At 42.3% G+C, this 19,320-nt stretch overlaps 1 protein-coding gene across 1 annotated transcript in view; it reads left to right on the top strand.

Moving 5' to 3' along the window:
• Positions 1-12,736: 12,736 nt before the first annotated feature.
• The window catches only part of LOC139349079 (transmembrane protein 132C), a 152,340-nt gene continuing 145,756 nt past the window's right edge, over positions 12,737-19,320 (top strand). Inside the window, exons 1-2 of the mRNA XM_070989566.1 lie at positions 12,737-13,132; positions 13,577-13,777. Of these exons, the coding sequence (XP_070845667.1) occupies positions 13,711-13,777 (67 nt within the window). The 5' untranslated portion in view covers positions 12,737-13,132; positions 13,577-13,710. The remainder of the gene's footprint in view (positions 13,133-13,576; positions 13,778-19,320) is intronic.

Raw genomic sequence — 19,320 nt, 5'->3', positions numbered from 1 at the left:
GAAAGGCTGACCAACATTGTTGCTGGCATGGCTAAAAATGGCACATTTGTCCTTGGAGAACAGTGAAGGCCTGGACGAATGTTTGTATACAAATTTCTAAAGTGCAGCAGTTGTGTGAGGCTGCATGTGCACAAGACAATTTACTGCAGGATGTAAACCATCATCTGTCAGATTCTATAGAAGCTTTTGCTTTGAAGACTACAGATGGTATGTTTGCGAACTATGTCGATTAAAATCAAAAAGCACCTGAATAATAGTGCAAACATGGCACTGTTTAACATATGTAAGAGCAGAAATTGTGGTAATTGGTGTCAGATACAAGACAAAAACTACAATTTGCTCTATACCACCATGATTGAATGATTTATCAAGAACGTAATATTGCATTTTAGAATATCAAATTAAGCACACCGGCCACTAAATCCATCAGTAGTACACAAGCTGGACAAACTGAAACGAGGCAGTGAAGAGTTAAGGGTTAACAGAGAAGGTAATAGCACGGGATGCTGAATTAACTGTCTGATTAAATCTTGCTCTTGTGTTTGTGTCAGTCTAAAGCAGGAAACCTGTTTCATCTTCCTTCCCCAAGAGCCTCTATTTACTATTCAGCAGGATGCTCCTCGTAATGAATGAGACTCTTAATTGCCCTGAGTCCTCCAGAGCCAAATGAATCATAAAATACATCCATATGTGGTTGTGTCAACACTGTGCTGACTAAACAATAGGCTGGGCTGGCTGCTTTTATGTCAGGTTGACATGGTGAGTGGTTGCATAGTAACTTGTTTGCTAATGAGCTGACGGTGCCTCCTCAGTACATGGATGCTGGACATTTCTGTTGGGTATTTATACCCGCCTGAAGCGGAAATAGGGCGTTTAAGCTGAGTATCAGGTGATATTTAGATTAAAAAAGCTTTCATCAGTGAGCTCATATGTCCTAAATTCAGTCTCTTTTCCTCTGAAAAAGCAAAGAAACGTTATCATTTTACCTTTTTTTTTTTTTGCAAATTTACCTGATATTAAATTAGCTTACACAACATTAAAGCAATACAACATAACATATACATATATAGAATAGCATATATAGAATTATAGAAATGCAAGTCTGTGCAGAGCTACATATCGTATAATACGTATAATGTGAGCCTTTATCTCTGACACTTAGAACACCACTGCAGTACTTCTCATTCTAAACGGTGACAAAACTAGCCTCCGAAAGCCACAGCCAATGCATATTTTTTGCAGATCAAGCATGACTGTATCAAAGTAATTTACATTTGTATCTGGCGAGATGAGAAACACACTTAAAATCTATTATTGCAATATCAAATCCCTGTTCAGCCTCTTTTTCTTCACGGCAGGAAAAGAAGAACGATATATACTATTTATGAAGGTAAACCTCCATGATTGTACATGTTCATTTGCTGAAGGATAGTGCACTTCTGGCGAATGCTGATTAGCTGGGGGCTTTATTACCCCCTGTAAAACATTCCAGACTTTAATGTGCAATAGAGATCTCCTTTCTTTATGCTGCTGCAGTGAGCCCTGTTCTTTTCTCATTACAAACATGCTGGTCCTGCAGTTGAACACCTCTTCAGCCTCCTCTTCAACGGCCCCACAGCCTCCTTGAGTTTAAGCACTTTCATATGTCACTATGACATATGTGGAGACTGGAGGGTAAACACTTTGGCAGGCCATTGCGTCCACAATGAGAGGTTTCATCTGATACTATTTGATGTCATGATTAGTGCGCTGAGCAACGGGCCTTGAATCAGACTGTCTAGGCAAACTGACAGAAACATGGCAACACTATTTTTCCCCATATATAACACCTCTGTCTGAGGTTTCAGGACACATTTTGTATCTCAGAGGTGGACGCGACTGCAACCGGTCCAGGGTGTACCCCGCCTCTCGCTCGTTGTCAGCTGGGATAGGTTCCAGCCCCCCCGCAACCCCGCAATGGTATAGAAAATCGGTTGATGATCGGATCAGTGCAAATGATAGAGATGCATAATGACGCCTTTTAACTTTGAATAAACAGTGCTTATTTTGTTGTTTATAAGTTTTCAGGGACGTTCAAGGGGCCTTAAATGACCTCACATGAATCTGAGGCCACAATGAACTTTTAACTTTGGTTTTTAATCAAAAAGGGAAAATAGATATAATATAATATAATATAATATAATATAATATAATATAATATAATATAATATAATATAATATAATATAATATAATATAATACCCTCACAAATTAATCTGTTTATTATGGATGCATGCATTTTAATCATGCATGGCACAGGAATCAAAGTACCCCTTGTAGTATCAGAGATAATGTTTACCAATTACCACTGGAGCTGAAAAGTAATTGAGAGGGTAACTGATTCAATTTTTGGGAGTGCATCCCTGATTTGCACTGGAGGTTACAGGCAAAGTGTGTTGCGGTTAGCCTTCTAAATAGCTCTGAGTGGATCACAGTGGCCTTTAGTACTGCAGGTAAATGGGCTGCAAGGCAATCTGTTGCTGTCTATCCCACTTAGCGAGGAACTGCAATGGGGAGCTGATGTTTGGCGGCGGTGCAAATGGTGGGATTACAGAGACACTAAAGGGGTTTTAGCCACCTGGGTGAAAACAGCGATATTCTCCATGTCACCAGGCTGGAAAAGGAAATCTCTTGGCTGTGGGGAAAGTCTCCCACCAAGTCTCTTGTTGATCTATTACCAGATATGTCAGTGTCCCCCCCCCCCCCCCCCCCCATTTTCACATCCTATGTGATCAGAAAACAATCAGTTTCCTTCCTGTGCAGGGACAAGCACTTCCATGATACTGTCAAGCTGCAGAAATGTTATTAACATACAATCCAGGTAGCTGTCCAACCCTTGTAGTTGCAGAAACAGTCAGTGTGTCTGACTCGCCTTGCATACAAATCAAATACAGATGATTATCTCCTCCTGCCTGACGTTATAAAATGTTAAGATTCCTTTTATGACTCGATGAACGACCTCATGACAATGATTCATCAAGCACTTTTTAATTGAAGCCGACTGGTAGTCTCTGTCTCAAGGTGTGTGGAATCAGTCTGGAGATGTAATTTAATGGCTGGAAGATTACGCATTAATTCAAAAGGTGATGGGTACTTTGTGTCTAAAAATGATACCCTTGCTAGTCTGGTTAATTAATGCAGTTTTCTTTAATTCCTTTGGACAAAGCCTGGTGCACCTTCGGTGAATTTCTGAATTAAACTCAAATGTGGAGATTCCCTCGTGAAAATCACCTGAAGTTATTCTCTTTGTATCATTTTCCTTTATATTAGTTCTGCAATGCACTGAAGGAACCAACGCCGGTGGTAATAATTAACACACATACCTGATCTTGCTCACTGTTATCACTCAACAATAACCATTGATTTCCATAGCAATCACTAAAATAATAGATAGCCCTTCCATCCCCTTTTAATAATACCTCGGTTCAGACATGCAGCAGTTTATACAGTGAGAGGAGCGTCTAAATAAAATGTTTCATAATTCATTCAGACTCAACCAGCAGCTACTTCCTATTTCTGTTGTGTTGATCAATGTGACAAAGAGAGTGTTGAACTGACCTTTTGATGTTCATTAACCAACAGCAGAAATGAGATTTCTGCACCTTCTCTACAGTTCTGTAAATACGCATTCAGCCTCATGAATAAAGTTGTTAACTACTGCAATCCTTCATGAGCTTCTCACCATGAAGTGCAACCTGATGATTGTGCCACGTTGCATGAGCACATCAGAGACATGCAAAGAGGTAAGGTAATTATGCATCAGAGGAGGGAGTCCTGCATTCTCTCTGTGGTACTTGGCATCCAAGCAGCGACCTCCAGGGCTGGAAAATGGAGTCATCCTGGAAGTGCCAAAAACTGCAGCCCCTCAAATGGCCGCATGAGACAGGCTCTAAAAGTGAGTCAAATCCCATAGACCCCCATTTTAAAATGTTTCCAGCCTCTTACAAAACATGGTTTTGCTCTCTATAGCTAATTTCCCCAATTATGACAACTGCACAGGAGGTGAATTTCTATGGAACCCACTTGTTTAATGATATCGAGGCTTAAAGTTATGCATAATTATGGGCATGGCTGCTTTGAGTGACGGCTCGCTGCTAGTTTACAGCAACCAAGCTTCATTTGGCCCACCTCACCTCCGCCAACATCAGGCACTGCCAAGATGGGGACAGCGGGAGCCATTGACAGAATGGCTCTTCAGAAACCTGTGGGTAAATGGCATGCCAGTGGGCCAGTCATTACAAACTCATTCTGCACTGCCAAACATTGTTTAAACCCAAACTTACCAGAGGTTACCAAAGATACCCTCGATGTCTTTATAAAGGAAAGGTGTTGTAATTAAATCAAACAACACATGGCGCAGTCAAACAGTGTGGTATAACATGATTTCAACAACCTTAAAGAACCTATTTCCTAAGAGCACTGTGATCAGTGTGCAATGCAACAAATTGCTGCACAAAGACTGTAAGGCTCTTCTGCTCAAACCAAAAAAACAGCTAAACTGCATGTAATTAGCATGAGAGTTCATTGTGATCCTGAAATGTTATCCAATTTAAAACTTTATTGCTCCTCACACTGCAGCAGTGGTGGTAGACCCATTAACTACCCTGATGGCAGAGTGAGCATGAAGTAAGGTATTTATCTTTTATTCAGGAATGATCAGCCTTTCCTTTTTTCACACAGGATATTATTTAGGCTGCTGCGTATTAGATCTAATGGCTGTATTGCTGGTCATGAACTTTGCAAGTATAACCTGCCATATCAAATTGCCTGGTCGCTCAGTATTACCATGCTCTACAGCATATAATGGCAGCTGATGACAGTTCTGCTTTGATCCGTGCTCTTTCCCTGACTGCCTGTTGTTGGTAATGGCTGAGGGAGCAGTGCACTGGGTAAGTAAAGACCATGGCAGGTTACACATCATTCTCCACTTGTGGAGGAAAGGTCTCTCTTGGAGACTGATAAATGTTAATTACTCCACCCTGACATCAGCCGCAGAACGAAGCTGGTGCTGCAAGAAGAGGGTTTCAAGAAGGAGAATGGTAAATTACTGGCCAGGATCTGCTTGTTTTTGCTCTTGTGGCTGGGTATTAGTTTGCATGTTAACGTATGTGTTTGTGATTATATTTTGATCATTTTCTGACATAAAAACTGTTGGACCAGTGGGATAAAGTGTGTTTAAGTGCTTTTTTTTTTAACGATCATTGTCTTGGTTCTGTCCTTCTGTCATTTTTTCTTCCAGTATTATATCGCAAACTTGTGGTTTGTCATCCTTAATATGTTCCATTAAAGGACTGATCATAAAGCAACTACAGTGTCTGTGTCAGGGGATATTCGCTGCAAACCCACAAAACTCCATCCATCCATCCATCCATCCATCCATCCATCCATCCATCCATCCATCCATCCATCCATCCATCCATCCATCCATCCATCCTCTCTCACCACTTAACCTTTCAGGGTCGATCTGAGCTGGCTTTGGTCGGGAGGTGGGGTACACCCTGCACCACCGTGCTGCCCACCCTGCTTTAAACACTTTAAGAATTAACAAAGGAAATGTGAATGAGACGATAAAAGAAGAATTCATTTGGTGTAACAGCATATCCTCCATACATTTATGCTCATTAATCAATATAGATCTGCTAACAGTCTCGCTCCAAGTATGCCCAATGGCAGCGGCAAGGATGTAATACAGCTAATCAATAGTTCAGTGATTTTGCCTGGAAGAGAACACATGCTCTGTGTGCGAACCAGCTGATGTATCCTCAAGAAATACTAAGAAGAGGTGAGTTAGAATCGCAAGAGGAGAACTCTTTTCTTCAAATGATGAGACCATTAGAGTTGAATAAAAAGACAAAAACAAAATGATGAGCCATTATTGGAGACAATTATGATTGTTTATGAAAAATACCAGCTGGGCGAAATTCATGTAAGTGATATTGTGATCACATTTGGTAAAATGTGTTTATGTTGCCAATCAGGTTGTCGTCAGGGCTATAATTTCCTTATCATTTTTTTCATATACTCTGGAAACTACAACACACAACAGTGTCCTTATACATGGAGAAAATGGAAGAGGCAGAGGAGAAAGACATAATAACACACCGTTTTATCCACAGAAGTGGTTATCTTTTAAATCAGGAGCCTTGAATTTTCTTGTGATTGTAGTCAGTTTAACCCATGCTTAAGTCTGTCAGAGATAACTCAGGACATGGCGCTAAGGAAAGGTATCGTTGCTGATGGTTATGTGCAGTGTAACATTACAACAGATGTCAACTATTCCTCCCAAGCAGCATTTCAGCACGAAACATCAAACCATGGAGCTGAAAATTGTGTTTAGTGCAACACCAATGGCAAGTGGAAGCGAAGGATAACACTTCACAGAAACCCGAAAATACATTCTGTCATTGAAATCAGTTTGCTGTCCGATTCTGAGTCAATTCTGGAGAAATTTGGCAACTGTGAAGTGTTTTGATCGCCAGCGCAACAAAGCAGCATTGTGAATTTGCTACAGCTCTGGTTCCACCTCTGGCTGGTCTCTTGTTCATAGTAATGGCAGCTGAGGCATGATTATTGTTGTGGCATTCAGAGCCATCTGCCGTAGCAAAGTGACAGAAAAAACAGGATTTCTCAAAAGCAGACATGAAATGGCTAAAACTGTTGTATAGTTAAACTGTCCAGGAATCTCTGTGCGTATTTACCGTCTGCATTTACCTCTTTGTGGAGTAGTTTTGTTGTTTGCGGTGGAGTCTGCCATTCCAGCACTGCATTCAAATCCAAGTAATTCATAAGGGATGATGCATGCATGTAATCCAGCGTGACTGTTTTTGTCTCAGTCTTGTTTAGCATGTAGAGAGTGCCACCCACCTTCATGGAAATACACTGGATTTAGTTCTTACTGGAGGTATTGATGTTGACATTTCATCCATTGCCAAGGACCCTGCTTCTGATCATTTCTGTGTCTGTTCAGAGACTGTCGTTGTGAAGCGGAACATGAAGTTATTGACAGACATTCAAGTCTGGTGAAAACCTTTCCTCCATTCCCCACTGGGGGATTTTCATCTGTGAGGTGCTTTGGGCTGCATTAAGTTCAGTTGTTCGCTGTATTAAGTTACTGCTGATGTAGATCCAATATTTTCCACTGATGCTGATTCACATTAAAATCATTTAACTGGCAAAACAAAGAGTGGCTTTCTTTGTGCATCGCTGACAGGAAACTGTGTTCCTTGATCTGTTTTCAATGTCGCACGGAGTGATGGAACAGGAAGGGTGAGCTGTTGGATGAAGAGCTGCAGGCGACAGGCTGCACACCTCCAACTCCTCTGCAAGGTAACCAATTCCTTTTGCTGCTCCTGCTGTTGTGTGGAAATGTGCTCAAGCCACGCTCAACGTGAAATCAGGATGAAGTTGCTCATGAGAATAGTGGAAAAATGGTGTCAAATGATTTTTTAAAACACAGTTATTTTTACCATGTGTAAGTACAGGAGATGGCAAATCAACGAGGACTGACATCTTTAGTGATATAACTGAAAGAAAGCTTTGAAATTGGGATAAAAATACTTCTGAAACCAGCAATATCCCCCTCTTGCCACCTTCATACCATGCAGAAAGGTGATAAAAATGTTGACCAGAGCTATGTTTGACAGGTCCTAAGCGCTGCTTCCTTGGGACTTAGTAACGCCACCATGCATGCTGGCAAGAAGCTTACAACATGTAATTTAAAAGCTGCTTAATTGTTTGCCCCTTTATCAGCCAGCTGCAGGATTTGTCCCAGCACTGTTTCACAGGTTTGTCTTATAAATGAATTGCATGTACTAGACTAATGGAAAACTCTGTGAGATACGTCTGCATGCTTGACAACATGTTTACTCCACCAATGGTCCCTCCCCAGCTGTTCCCATTTCTCAGTGAATTTCTGTGACACTCTCCTCTCTGACCTGCTTGGTCCTTTGTGCACTTTGAGGAATATCTAAAAGGTGCATCACATTGCGAAGGAAGATGTGTTTCACAGCAGCACCTGATCTTTTATTCATAACGTATCGCCGTCATTGTGCGTCGGCCTTTCTCCTCTCATTCGTCAGCACATTATGATATTGTTTTGTTTGTGTTGCTCCTGCTGTGAGAAGGGCATCAAACAATTTTCTTTTTAAGTCTCTAATCAGGTCAGCCTCTGGTGATGACCCTTAATTAACTGTGAATGTGTGTGTATGAGGGAGACACGGGAAAGATGAGGAAAGAGTTGATGATAAAGTGGTGCATCTACTGACTCATTCCTCTGCCCTCCTTACTCTGTACATTGGTGAGTTCAGTATCTACTGCATTATGAGGGAAACATTTCAACTGCAAAATCTTTTTTTTGTAAAAACTTACACAGTACAGCTGGGCCTTCAGCTTACCTGCTCATTTTTTAGCATTTATAGAGAAAGACCAATGTGATTAGTACTTCACCTTTACACTCGGCCCCTTAAGATTCCTTCCATGTTACCGCTTGTGTTTATGAAGTACGGGTCGTGCTGGAGGAGCCGCTTCTCCGACAGATGTATAAGTGACCAGACAAGCTGAACCGACAACACTACTTACTGAACTTCACCCACGGAAACGCCACATTGCCTGTTTACCAATAGATCTCTGTGCACAGGCTCTTCAGTTGTCATGCCAGCAGTACACGGCAAACAGATCGAAGACGGTGTGTTATCCAAGGCTGTCGGAGTGCTGTCAAATACAGAGCTGCGAGCAAATGCTCATATTCTCTCTGCAGCTCGAGGTCTGTTCGTTTAGCGGTGTCCGTGCCAGATGGAGGAGCTTGTAAAGCAGCGATGGAAGCAGACTGATGGGTCACACTTACCAAGCTTGACTCGCATGCTCCTCAAAACAAAATATTAACCAGAAACAGGCACGGCAAATGTATTTTATAAAAACTGCAGGCTGGGGAAAGTCTGAGAAAAGATTTTAAAAAGTTTGACTGACCAGTCTGTGCGCGCTGCTGATTAAAGCCCGCTTTCTTCTGGTCAAAAACCTGTGAGAGCATGCCAAATTTGATTCTATTTGCAGGTTCTCGGTCTTAGACAGTAATGATGGAGAAAAGGGGCAACACCAGGCACATAGCGCCCAGAGACTGCCTGCTGTTTGATAAGATGATTTCTAATGGGTTTTTAGAGCTTATCCACTAAAAACAGCTGCTGGCTGCAGCCAAAAAAGCTACGCTGAACCAAAACAGAAAAATTGCAGGCCAGAGAACCAAAACAATGACTTAAAAGGCCACATAGAGCTGAGGGAAACTTACAGCAGAGTCGGGTGATGATTCTCTGTGGGTTTGTCACGACGAGCAGCGTCTTTCCTTTACACACATTCACTCGATGCATAGCTTTTCCAAAAATGTTGATTATAGCTGCTTTAAATCTAAGATCCATTTGAAGGAAGCACGACATTTGTATCATTAAAGGCTAAAATGGCATAATAGTGGCTCAGTGAAGTGATCTTTTGTTGATATAATACACCATGTTAGGCTGTTTTCCTGCAAGAAAACACATGAATCTCAGACTGTGACTGTGTGTGTGTGTGTGTGTGTGTGTGTGTGTGTGTGTGTGTGTGTGTGTGTGTGTGTGTGTGTGTGTGTGTGTGTGTGTGTGTGTGTGTGTGAATTGGCTGGCATGAAACACAGACACAGTCCGTAATAGTCATGCCTCATTGGCTAAGCTTTAACCACGTCTTGGCTTGACCCCTGTTTCCACACGTGACTCTACAGTTGGAGAGTCAGTTACGATGTAAAGCGGTTTAGTTGCCCTGAGGTCATTTATTTAAGGGAAGACAGAGAGATTTCCTATTTGTCAGCTCCTTCTATAAACTTCTCACTATACTTTGCAAGCCGAGCAGCTGCCAAGAAGCGTGCAGCTGTAACAACGTGTCCCAGAACGAAAGCAGGAGACGCTCAGAGCGAACGAGCGACATCCCATGAGACCGTGCTCACCAGGAGGTAGACGGCAGTTCAGATTTCACAGCCAGGATGTGTGTCTGTGCAGGGTCACGCCGAGTCTTTCCACTCCTCTAACACTGCCATCAGATAATCTGTTTTAAGTCTATTTTTGCCTCCTTCATCAGTAGCTTGTCACTGCAGGAACTATTAAAGGAAGAATTTGGTAAAGGATAACAAACGACAACTAAATAACTTATGTGCTAATAATGCTAATTATGTGAAACAGGCTACAAAATGACTTCACTTCTGTGAAATACACCGGGGCTTCTCATAAGTATGCTCAATACTGGATGTTACGTTGAACTGGACAAAGAGGGACTCAAGAACGACTTGCATGAACAAAATGAGTAAAAAGGAAAGGAGGAAGAAACACAAAGGAGACGAAGTTTGATGATATGCTCCTTCACTATAGCTCAAGACAGACATTTTACATTTTGCATTTCAGGCACGCAGCTAATGTTCTCATCAGTGGAACTTATACTGACTGCAATAAACTTAAATTCTTAGATCACAGCATTACAAGGAGCCAGAGAGGACTGTAAAGGTCGCAGCCACGGCGTACTCAGAATATTTCTGTGACTGTAAAATGAATGAGAGGAGCTTTGTGAGAAGGAATTAGAAGTAAAGGGGGAGAAAAGGCGTTCTCAAGCTAATTAAAGTGGGCAGAAGCAGAGGTGATATCCTGATGAGAGGCTGATGCAAGAAACCACTTAAAGAAATGTGTTTTCGAGCTGGTGACTCTGTTTTGATGGCTGATGTTTTAACGTGACCACCTTTTGTCATGCATAGCTCTGAAAAACATTCATTTAGCATTATTTAGACATCTGCTTTTCTGTAATAACATGTTGTGTCCATACATGTCCTGGGGTCCATAAATAACAAAAAGGAAACCTAATAATTATGCGCTTGGATTTTCAATTGGAGTGAAATGTGACAGGCCAAGATCCAAATTGCATTTGAAGTCAGCTCTGTATATAAACCAGCAACGATAGAATGCACAATCCATATTTATGTCAACTCCACGCATCGGCTATGAGAAGCCTCTTTGAGTGCCGTCATTTCAGAGGGAAATTCAGAAAAGAAAAAATTCCCCTTTTACATCTCATTCAGCTGGAATGGCGCTGCTAGTGGAGTAGAAAGCAGGAAGTAGAGGAGACGATAAAGGAGGGAGCTCCTCTCTTCCAAACCCACAGGGTCCCTCCACTTCTCTGCTGATGGCTTGTAATTGGTGTTTAGCACTGTTGTGGAGAGGCCATCAGCTGCAGGGTGGCTCCTCTGGCAGCCTTTCAACGTGTCACTGGGTTGTGTGTGCCATTATGGCTTGTTCATTCTTCTCATGAGGAAGAGACAGCATGTAAACTGGCAGCTTGGGTCTTTCACCCAGAGGGGCAGAGAGGAAGCAAGACCACCAACAGCTGTGGCCCCATTGTTCTTTAAAGGCACGGGGTGGATGGATGGATGGATGGATGGATGGATGGATATTTAGCCAGGCATGGATGGCATAACGAAAGACACTATTGCGCAGCTTTATGGAATGTGTAGGATCTTGACTCATACTAGAGATAAAAGTCAGGACATATCGGCCTCACGTGCATCAATTTAAGCAATTACTCATACAATTTGTCTCTTGTGAGTCCCCCAGCTTGATGGAAGAGCAAAACTAAATTGCTGGAGTACCCTTTTAGTATTGTAACTCTGCTCCTGCCATGTTGCTCCTCTTGAGATTTCAGAATTTTTAGATTTTTTTTGCCTAATTTCTGTGAATCTTTTGAACTATATAAAGAAACGTGACGGAGACAATGTGACCTAGTTTGCATTTACTTCGCACTTGAGATGCTTACTCTATTAGTCTGCACCAGCACAGCAGAAACACAGTGTTACACAGTGATCACTGCGGGCTGCAGCTCTGCAAACACTACTGTTCTTATTGCATCTTGGTGCCACTTAAGGAGTGCCTGCTGCTTTATGTATATCACCGTGTTCAGCCTGCAGTTGTGCTGAGGAAAATATTTATGCAGCACCTCCCCATGTCTGACTCATGAGTCACGAAGCTCGCTGAGTGCAGCCGCTTGCAGTCGGAGGTGCTCCGTTAGGGGGCACTGTTGGTTCTCTTGAACGACCCACGGCACAACAGGTTGCACTGCTCCACTCCTCTCCTCACTGGCTGGGCACTAATGATCCATCCAGGTTATGGGGAGTGGTAAAATAAAAGTCTGTTGCGTGCTGTTTTGTGTCATTGTTAACCACTTTAACCTGAGTTTAGAGCCGTTTTGTCGAGAGAATCTGCCTTTGGCTTCATTAGATTTCTGCTTTGTGGATTGTGGACTGCACAAATAACAGGGACCTCCAACCTTCTGCTTATGTTTATTTTAAATAGTGTTAAAACAATGCTGCTAAAATGCGTACTATGTATACTCCTGCAAATCTGCAGTGCTCGGTTTCTTCTGTCTGAATTATCTTCCCTGTAGAGTCCCAGTCTTATTCTCATTTTGACCATCCAACCGAAAAATATGTAATTAATCATATTCCGTCATGAGATGTGGAGCCCCTTTCTAATTTTGCCGTCAACTTTCTTTTTTTCCACCGGCTTGGGGACTCAAAAAAGCGCAATCCCCATGTGATATGAGCCCGGAATTGGATGGCACAATACTTGCTGACGTGACGCCCGCAAACCCCTCTAATTTGCCGATCCAGCCCGTAGTGCGCGTCCCATTCCCCCCCTCAGTTTGTGCACCAGCACTCTCCGGTCCACAGCCACAGGGCGCAGAGCGGCAGCAGCTCAGGATCCGCTCCGCCGCCGCCGCTCTGCCGTGCACGCGTCTTCATCGCGCGGAAAGTTGGAGGACTATTTTCCCAGACGTCGCGTATACTTCGGTGTCACCGGCCGCATCCAGGTAATTTTGGAGCGCTGCAAACCCTGCAGTCTATGAGAAAGAAGAAGAAAATAAAATAGCCTCGCGTGACATGAGATCTCTCTGGGAAACAGAGGTTGTTGAGGACTTTTGTTGCTCTTGTCGCTCATGAAAGTACCGCAGCCCGAGAAGAAGACACGGGTGCATTTTTAATGTCACATGTCAGTGCTGGATGAGACCGCGGCGCCGTATCCTGTGCAATAAGAGAAATGGTAAGAAGCACAGAAACAAACCACTGCATCAATTTCACACTCTCACTCGTATTTACATTCAGCGACGCTTGTGCTGCTTCTTCTTGCCCTGTGGTTGTTTGACAAGTACCTGTTTTTCACAGACCAGAGAGAGAAAGAGACGAATAATAAATCCTTGACAGATTTGTCAAATATGAAACATCCCGGGTGCTGTGGGGGGTGATTGGTGACAGACGCTTTGGTTGCACACCTGTTTTATCCCCAGCACTCATCAGTTCAAGCAACATGTGAAGAATCAGCAACAAATTAGCATGCGGCAAGTTGATTGACTGCGCGTTAGAGGCGCATCAAATTTGGGAGTCAAAGCGACAAACGTGGACTTCTCTTTCTCCTTCTGTTGGACCAAAGTGTAGCCCGTGTTTGTGGGGGGTGACACTGACCGTGCGTTCATGTCTGTGATGGCAGGTGGTGTCGCACGGAATACAACTGCTTTGCTTTAAATGGAGAACTGCTCAGAGGGGATAAATTGCGTGCAAAGTTGTGCGGCTTTCTGCTGAGGGAGTTCATCCAGCGGCTTCCCCGTCCATCCCGAATAAAACATGAGTCCACAGCGAGACATGGGGCCGCTCCGGTGCGTCTCACTCACTGCGCTTCTCCTGTGCTCAGGTAAGACCCCCGAGAAACCCGGCTTCATGCGGCTGTATGCAAATGAAGGATCACATAATAAGAACCACCGTAAATGCGTCTACATTCATAGAAAGGTTTTATTCAGTGTTGAGCATTTAATTGAATGCTAATTATTTCCTTTCAGCCACGAGGACATATGTGATTTATGAGACATATAATTAGCTGTAAGCTGCTGTGACAGAATACAAAATGACTTGTAATATTAACATGAATGAACTGTGACAGTCGCCTCCAGAGTGTGTGGGTTTTGGGTGTTGTAGCAGCAACTTAAATGGGATGCAGTGTGTGAGCATGGCACTGCAGAGCACCAGGAATAACAACAGGCTGCAGACCCCCCCCCCCCCCCCCCTTGAGAAATACATCTTTGCGCTAACTTGGAGCAGTTTCTGCACTTGGGGAAAAAGCAACTTGTGTGTGGGTGAATGTGTTGCATGTGAGAGGGAGGATGTTTTTGGCTGGGTGTTATATGTGTTTTTGCAAAATGTGTGGGCTTGTGGTGACCTGTGATATGTAGGGAAAAACTAAATCATGTGTTTTCATCCTCTGTGTTAACCTGCCAATCAAAGGCGTATGTAAAACACCCTGTCTCACTCAGCTATGACGACCAGAAGACAGACCTCAGGATGATGGATGTGTGAATTTATAGGAAATTACTTATCTTTCTGGAGTTTTGTCCATCCTTCCATTTGGCTGTCATTTCATGGCAATAATACAGTGATAGATTTACCGTGTAAGTTAGTACAATAAAGCATTTTGGAGGAAAAGAAATAAATCATACTTTTAAGTGTTTTTGAATAGTAATAATTAATAGAGTATAATTCTCCATTTCTCTAGAATAGCCAATTTTTACTCCATAGTCTTGCTTTCTTCCCCTGTACCTTCATTTAAGTAGCAGTAAGAATTGGTGTCTAATTGCTACTTAATTCATCCAACACTGTAAATCACATCTCATTGGGAATGTGGCGGCTTTGTCAAACCCGAGTCCAACAGCAACAAGAGCAGTCTGAATGACTGACAGATTGAACCCCCCCCCCCCCCCCAAAAAAAAAGAAAAACGACAAACTGATGTTGTTCCATTTTGGTTTTTGCATGGATTAAACTAATACTACGTCTCAATAAGTGAGCTTTAGATGCGCTGGTGGGTGGATTTTTGTCACCTTTGGAAAGAACCAGGCTGTTTCCTCATGTTTCCAGCCTTTAAGCTAAGTTCTCCTGTCTGTGACTTCACATTTGACAGACGGCTGTAAGAGATACCAAGCTTCTCATGTAACTCTCGGCAAGAAAGCGATTGATTTCCCAAGCTGTTTCTTTAAGTACGTGCAATGGAGTGAATGTAAACCATTATTACCCACTTGTCTTTATGTGGAAGTGAAAAGAGAGGTGAATATTGAAATTATTACCCAATCTTGCCACTGTAAATGTCACTCAGATTCAGCAGAGCTAAAATCTGCAAGTGGTTGTGGATGCGGCACAGTGGACAGTTTTGGGTAGATCCACCTTAGTTTTAACTTTCAAGTAAGTGATTTTGGTCAAACTGTGGATTTATAACCTAAGCATCTGACTGCTTGTCTTACTTGGTCTAATGGATTATTAGTTGATGGGTGCATGCTATTATAAGCACTTGGAAAAGTGGTGTAGGAAAATCTGAATGTTTCCTGAAATTCGTATCGAATGTGGAAAAAAAATTCAGACTCTTTTCAGCAAGTGCAAGCCACTCCACAAACATAGAGGCAGGCCAAAGATTGATCCACATCTCGCTGGTTCTGGCCTGCCTCTTAGTGTTTGTAGGTGAAAGTGGAGAGGAGGGAAAAAGACACTTGCCATCCTGTCAATCAACCCCTCCCCAACCCAAACCCCGGTATGCAGCATCTCAGAGGATATTATAACTCTCCAGCCATCTGATTGCTTCCACCGGGAGGTTCTAGGTTGTCTCCATGAGACACACGCACTGACAAGCACACACTGCACAGGCTACCTACACACACACACACACACACACTGTCAGACTGGCCATCAGGACATTTGGAAATGCTCCATATAGCCTGGCTTGCTATAGGATGTGATACAGGCAGGTTTTTTTATTTTTTTTTATTTTAAAGCAGACAGATTGGAGGATTGTCATCTCTTAGTCAGAGTGAAAAAGTTTCAGGGGTGAAAAATTGCCTAGTTACCGTGAAGTGGTAAGACAAACTTACTTTACTTACTTACTTTATGTACTTTACTTTCTCAATACTGCACCAAACAAAAAGATCCTTCGTATAATTAAGTCATGTTGAATGGCAGATGGAATACAACAAAGACACGTATCTATCTATAGATATCTATTGTCATCTTAACTGCATAGTTTTCATGACTTGTTCAAAAAGTACTTGAATGTGTGGCTTAAAGGGCTCTGTGCTAAACAAGAGTGGGAGGATTCCCACTCAGAGTTTGCCTGCTCTTTTGTATCTGTGTGGGCCCGGCCAGAGTGGATTGTAATGGAAAGTTGAAAAGTTACAAAACCAAAAATGCATTTTGCCTTAATTTAATAATAGCTCTCTTGGTATGTCTCTCTCTCTCTCTCTCTCTCTCTCTCTCTCACACACACACACACACACACACACACACACACACACACACACACACACACACACACACACACACACATATACACAGCCTAACTAGAATCATAGTTGCCACAGGCGTTCAGGCTGTCTGACAGGGAATTTGTGAACCACAAACGCCTCCTCAGCAGAAACACGACTGTGTATGACTTTGCAAGCAGATTATTATCACCTGTATTTCCATTTGTTGTAAGGCCATGACCACTAGTGACTGTAGTAATTAGCACGGGACTAAGAGGAGGAAGTCAGGTGGCAAGCAAGACAGTGTAAATACTGAGGAAGGTGGTTTGGATGGACGGGCTGAACAAACACAGGACTTTCACCCAGGAGACGTGTTTGTGTGCAACATTAAGATACTTATTTTAACCCACGATCTTTTCCTAAACCTAACCAAGCCGTTTTACCTCCGTAAGACAAAACCTGAATGCGAAACACTTGTATTATAAACCGTGGAAATCTTATATTTGGTGGGTGATTTTTGAATTAAAGAGTTATTGAGCCCCATTCATAAGTTCCACATGAGCTCCCAGAGGATCAGCCCTGCCTACTATAGCTCCGTAAGCTTTCATGCTGTTTCCACTATTTCTTCCATCGTAGCTTTTAGTCAGTTCAGCTTTATTATTTGGTGTTATGATCTTGCTGTCAGAGGCCGTTAAGTGTCTTTTGCAGTCCCAGTCTGTCTGGCTCTAATAAACCACGTAAATGAATTGTTCATGTTAACCTTTTCAGCTGCGCTCTTTGTTATTCTGATGAATTTTCTTTTACCTGACAGGTAATGCTTGCTTCAGTTTGAATGTTTTCCATATAAATGTTTTATCATTTTTAAAATCACAGTCAGCAGACTCATACTGAAGCAGATTAAAAGCGTCAAGCAGGTCACAGGAACAGATCAGACCTGTTTTTCAAAATAAGACATTACCAATTTTTTTTAATTACCTGTGCTACGACAGCTGCCATCTGTACCCTTTTTAGATTTCGCTGGACCGAAGTCACTGTGTGGACTGTTGAGTTGCCACAGTGAGTGTTTAACAATTCTACTTACGAAACAGGCGACAAACTGGAGACTTAAAACAGATTATCCAATGCCAATGTTAGGAGAGAGAAATAGCCCAGAGTGACCCTGCACACACATTAAGGCTGTGAAATCTAAACTGGCGTCTGCCTCCTGGAGAGCAAAGTCTCATGGGATATTTCTTGTTGGCTCTGAGCATGATTTGGTTTAATGTGGGGGGGAGGTTGGCAGGCCTGCGTTGTTCTGGGTAGCGATTCTGCTAAGAGAAAAAGAAGAAGCACGAGAATAAGCTGACTTGGTATAAAACTCCCATGGAAAAATTTCTCCCTTACTCTTGTTTTCTTCATTCTTGTTTTCTCCTTAAATGGTTACGAAGGCATTTCTATGGGCTGTAATGTTCATTACCATAAAACAAGCACCAGGATAGTTGTTGCTGGAGGCCTCGCAAAACCCAGCAGAACAAAGTGTTTGACATTTTAAAGGCAAAGTCAAATTTTATCACCATGAAAAGAACACGCCATTTAGTCTGTCAAGCAACATCCCCGTAGACAAATAATAACAATTTGCCAAATCCAGAGCAAAAATGTACTATCATGGAATTAAATGCTGTATTGTAGAGTGATGTATGAAGCCTGGCTTGCCCAGTATGGCACTGTGTTTCACACAAGGCTCCAGAGAGCAACAGAAGGAAACGCTGCACCAGGGAGCCATATGTCACATTATATAGGTCATAACACAGAGACACAGTCAAACAGTCAAAGGTCATGTAAAGAACTGTGTTGAGTAAAACATTACAAACTCCACGTGCTGTGGTCTGAATTTGATATAATTAAAAATTGAACTGAGCCACGAGTAGCTCTAACAGATGTATATGACAGCCTTATTAGCTTGAAGGAAGCTTGCCCGGCCAGTTTAATAATAGAGTCGTAGCATACTGTCGTACTTTGTTTCTTTGATGTGTTACATTCTGAGTCAGACTATTTGACAGTTTGACAAATAACAGTGTTGAGGCTCCTGTAAAATATCCCTGTGGGAACCCAGTAAAGCATGAGCTCAACACTGGTTAACCAAAGTATTGCTACTTACTGTACATGCTCTCCTTAATTTAAGCTTGTCCATAATTTACTGTAAGATGAATAATTTCCTCCTTATTTGAGGAGCTCCACTCACATTTCAGCTCATGCTTACAAGACTTAACATTTTGAAACTGTTTAAAGCTGCTTTTTTTTGGACGCTACAGGAACAAGCTGTAAAAACAAAATTGACACATTTTAAACTTATTTTTTACTTAAGTTATCACAACAGACATGTAACAATTGTGCAATTACAGCAGATAGACAGCAACATTAGCATTCATTTGGAGACGTATTTGTGTCCACCTGGTGAAGTCCAGCATTCTTTTTAGCTCTGTTTTGGTCTCCATCAACCCCTGATGAACATCTGGGTTTTTAGCATGCTAGCTCTTTTGCAGATGCAGATTTGAGTGAGAACCTTTTGCTTCCATAATGGACGAAAGACATTTTCCACTTCCAGCTGTGATACAGCTCTTAACTGATATTTTTCAGACTGTGAGAGTAGACTATTTTAGCACTTTTAGCACTATTTGAGCACTTTCGCTGGGGTTTCTTGTCCCTGCAGACATTTGGAGTCTCCACACCATAACCTTTGCAAATTAATGACAGTGTAGCTGAGTAAATACAACAGGATGCAGCAGAAGAACCTGACGTTGAGAGATGACTGGTTACAGTCATCCCCCCCTGTTCATTAGTTAAACTTCACTTTTGTTGCATTTAGCTACAGTAATTGTCATTCTTCAGTTGTGTGGAATCTTTTGCTTTCTTCTCAGTTTTTCATTTTTCTAATTGTTCTTTCTTTTTTCTAATAGCTGGCAGGGTTGAAAAAACTTG

Source organism: Chaetodon trifascialis, chromosome 20, assembly GCF_039877785.1.
Source record: "Chaetodon trifascialis isolate fChaTrf1 chromosome 20, fChaTrf1.hap1, whole genome shotgun sequence".
In the NCBI taxonomy this organism is placed as follows: Eukaryota; Metazoa; Chordata; class Actinopteri; order Chaetodontiformes; family Chaetodontidae; genus Chaetodon; species Chaetodon trifascialis.
This window is presented reverse-complemented; position numbering and strand designations above follow the sequence as displayed.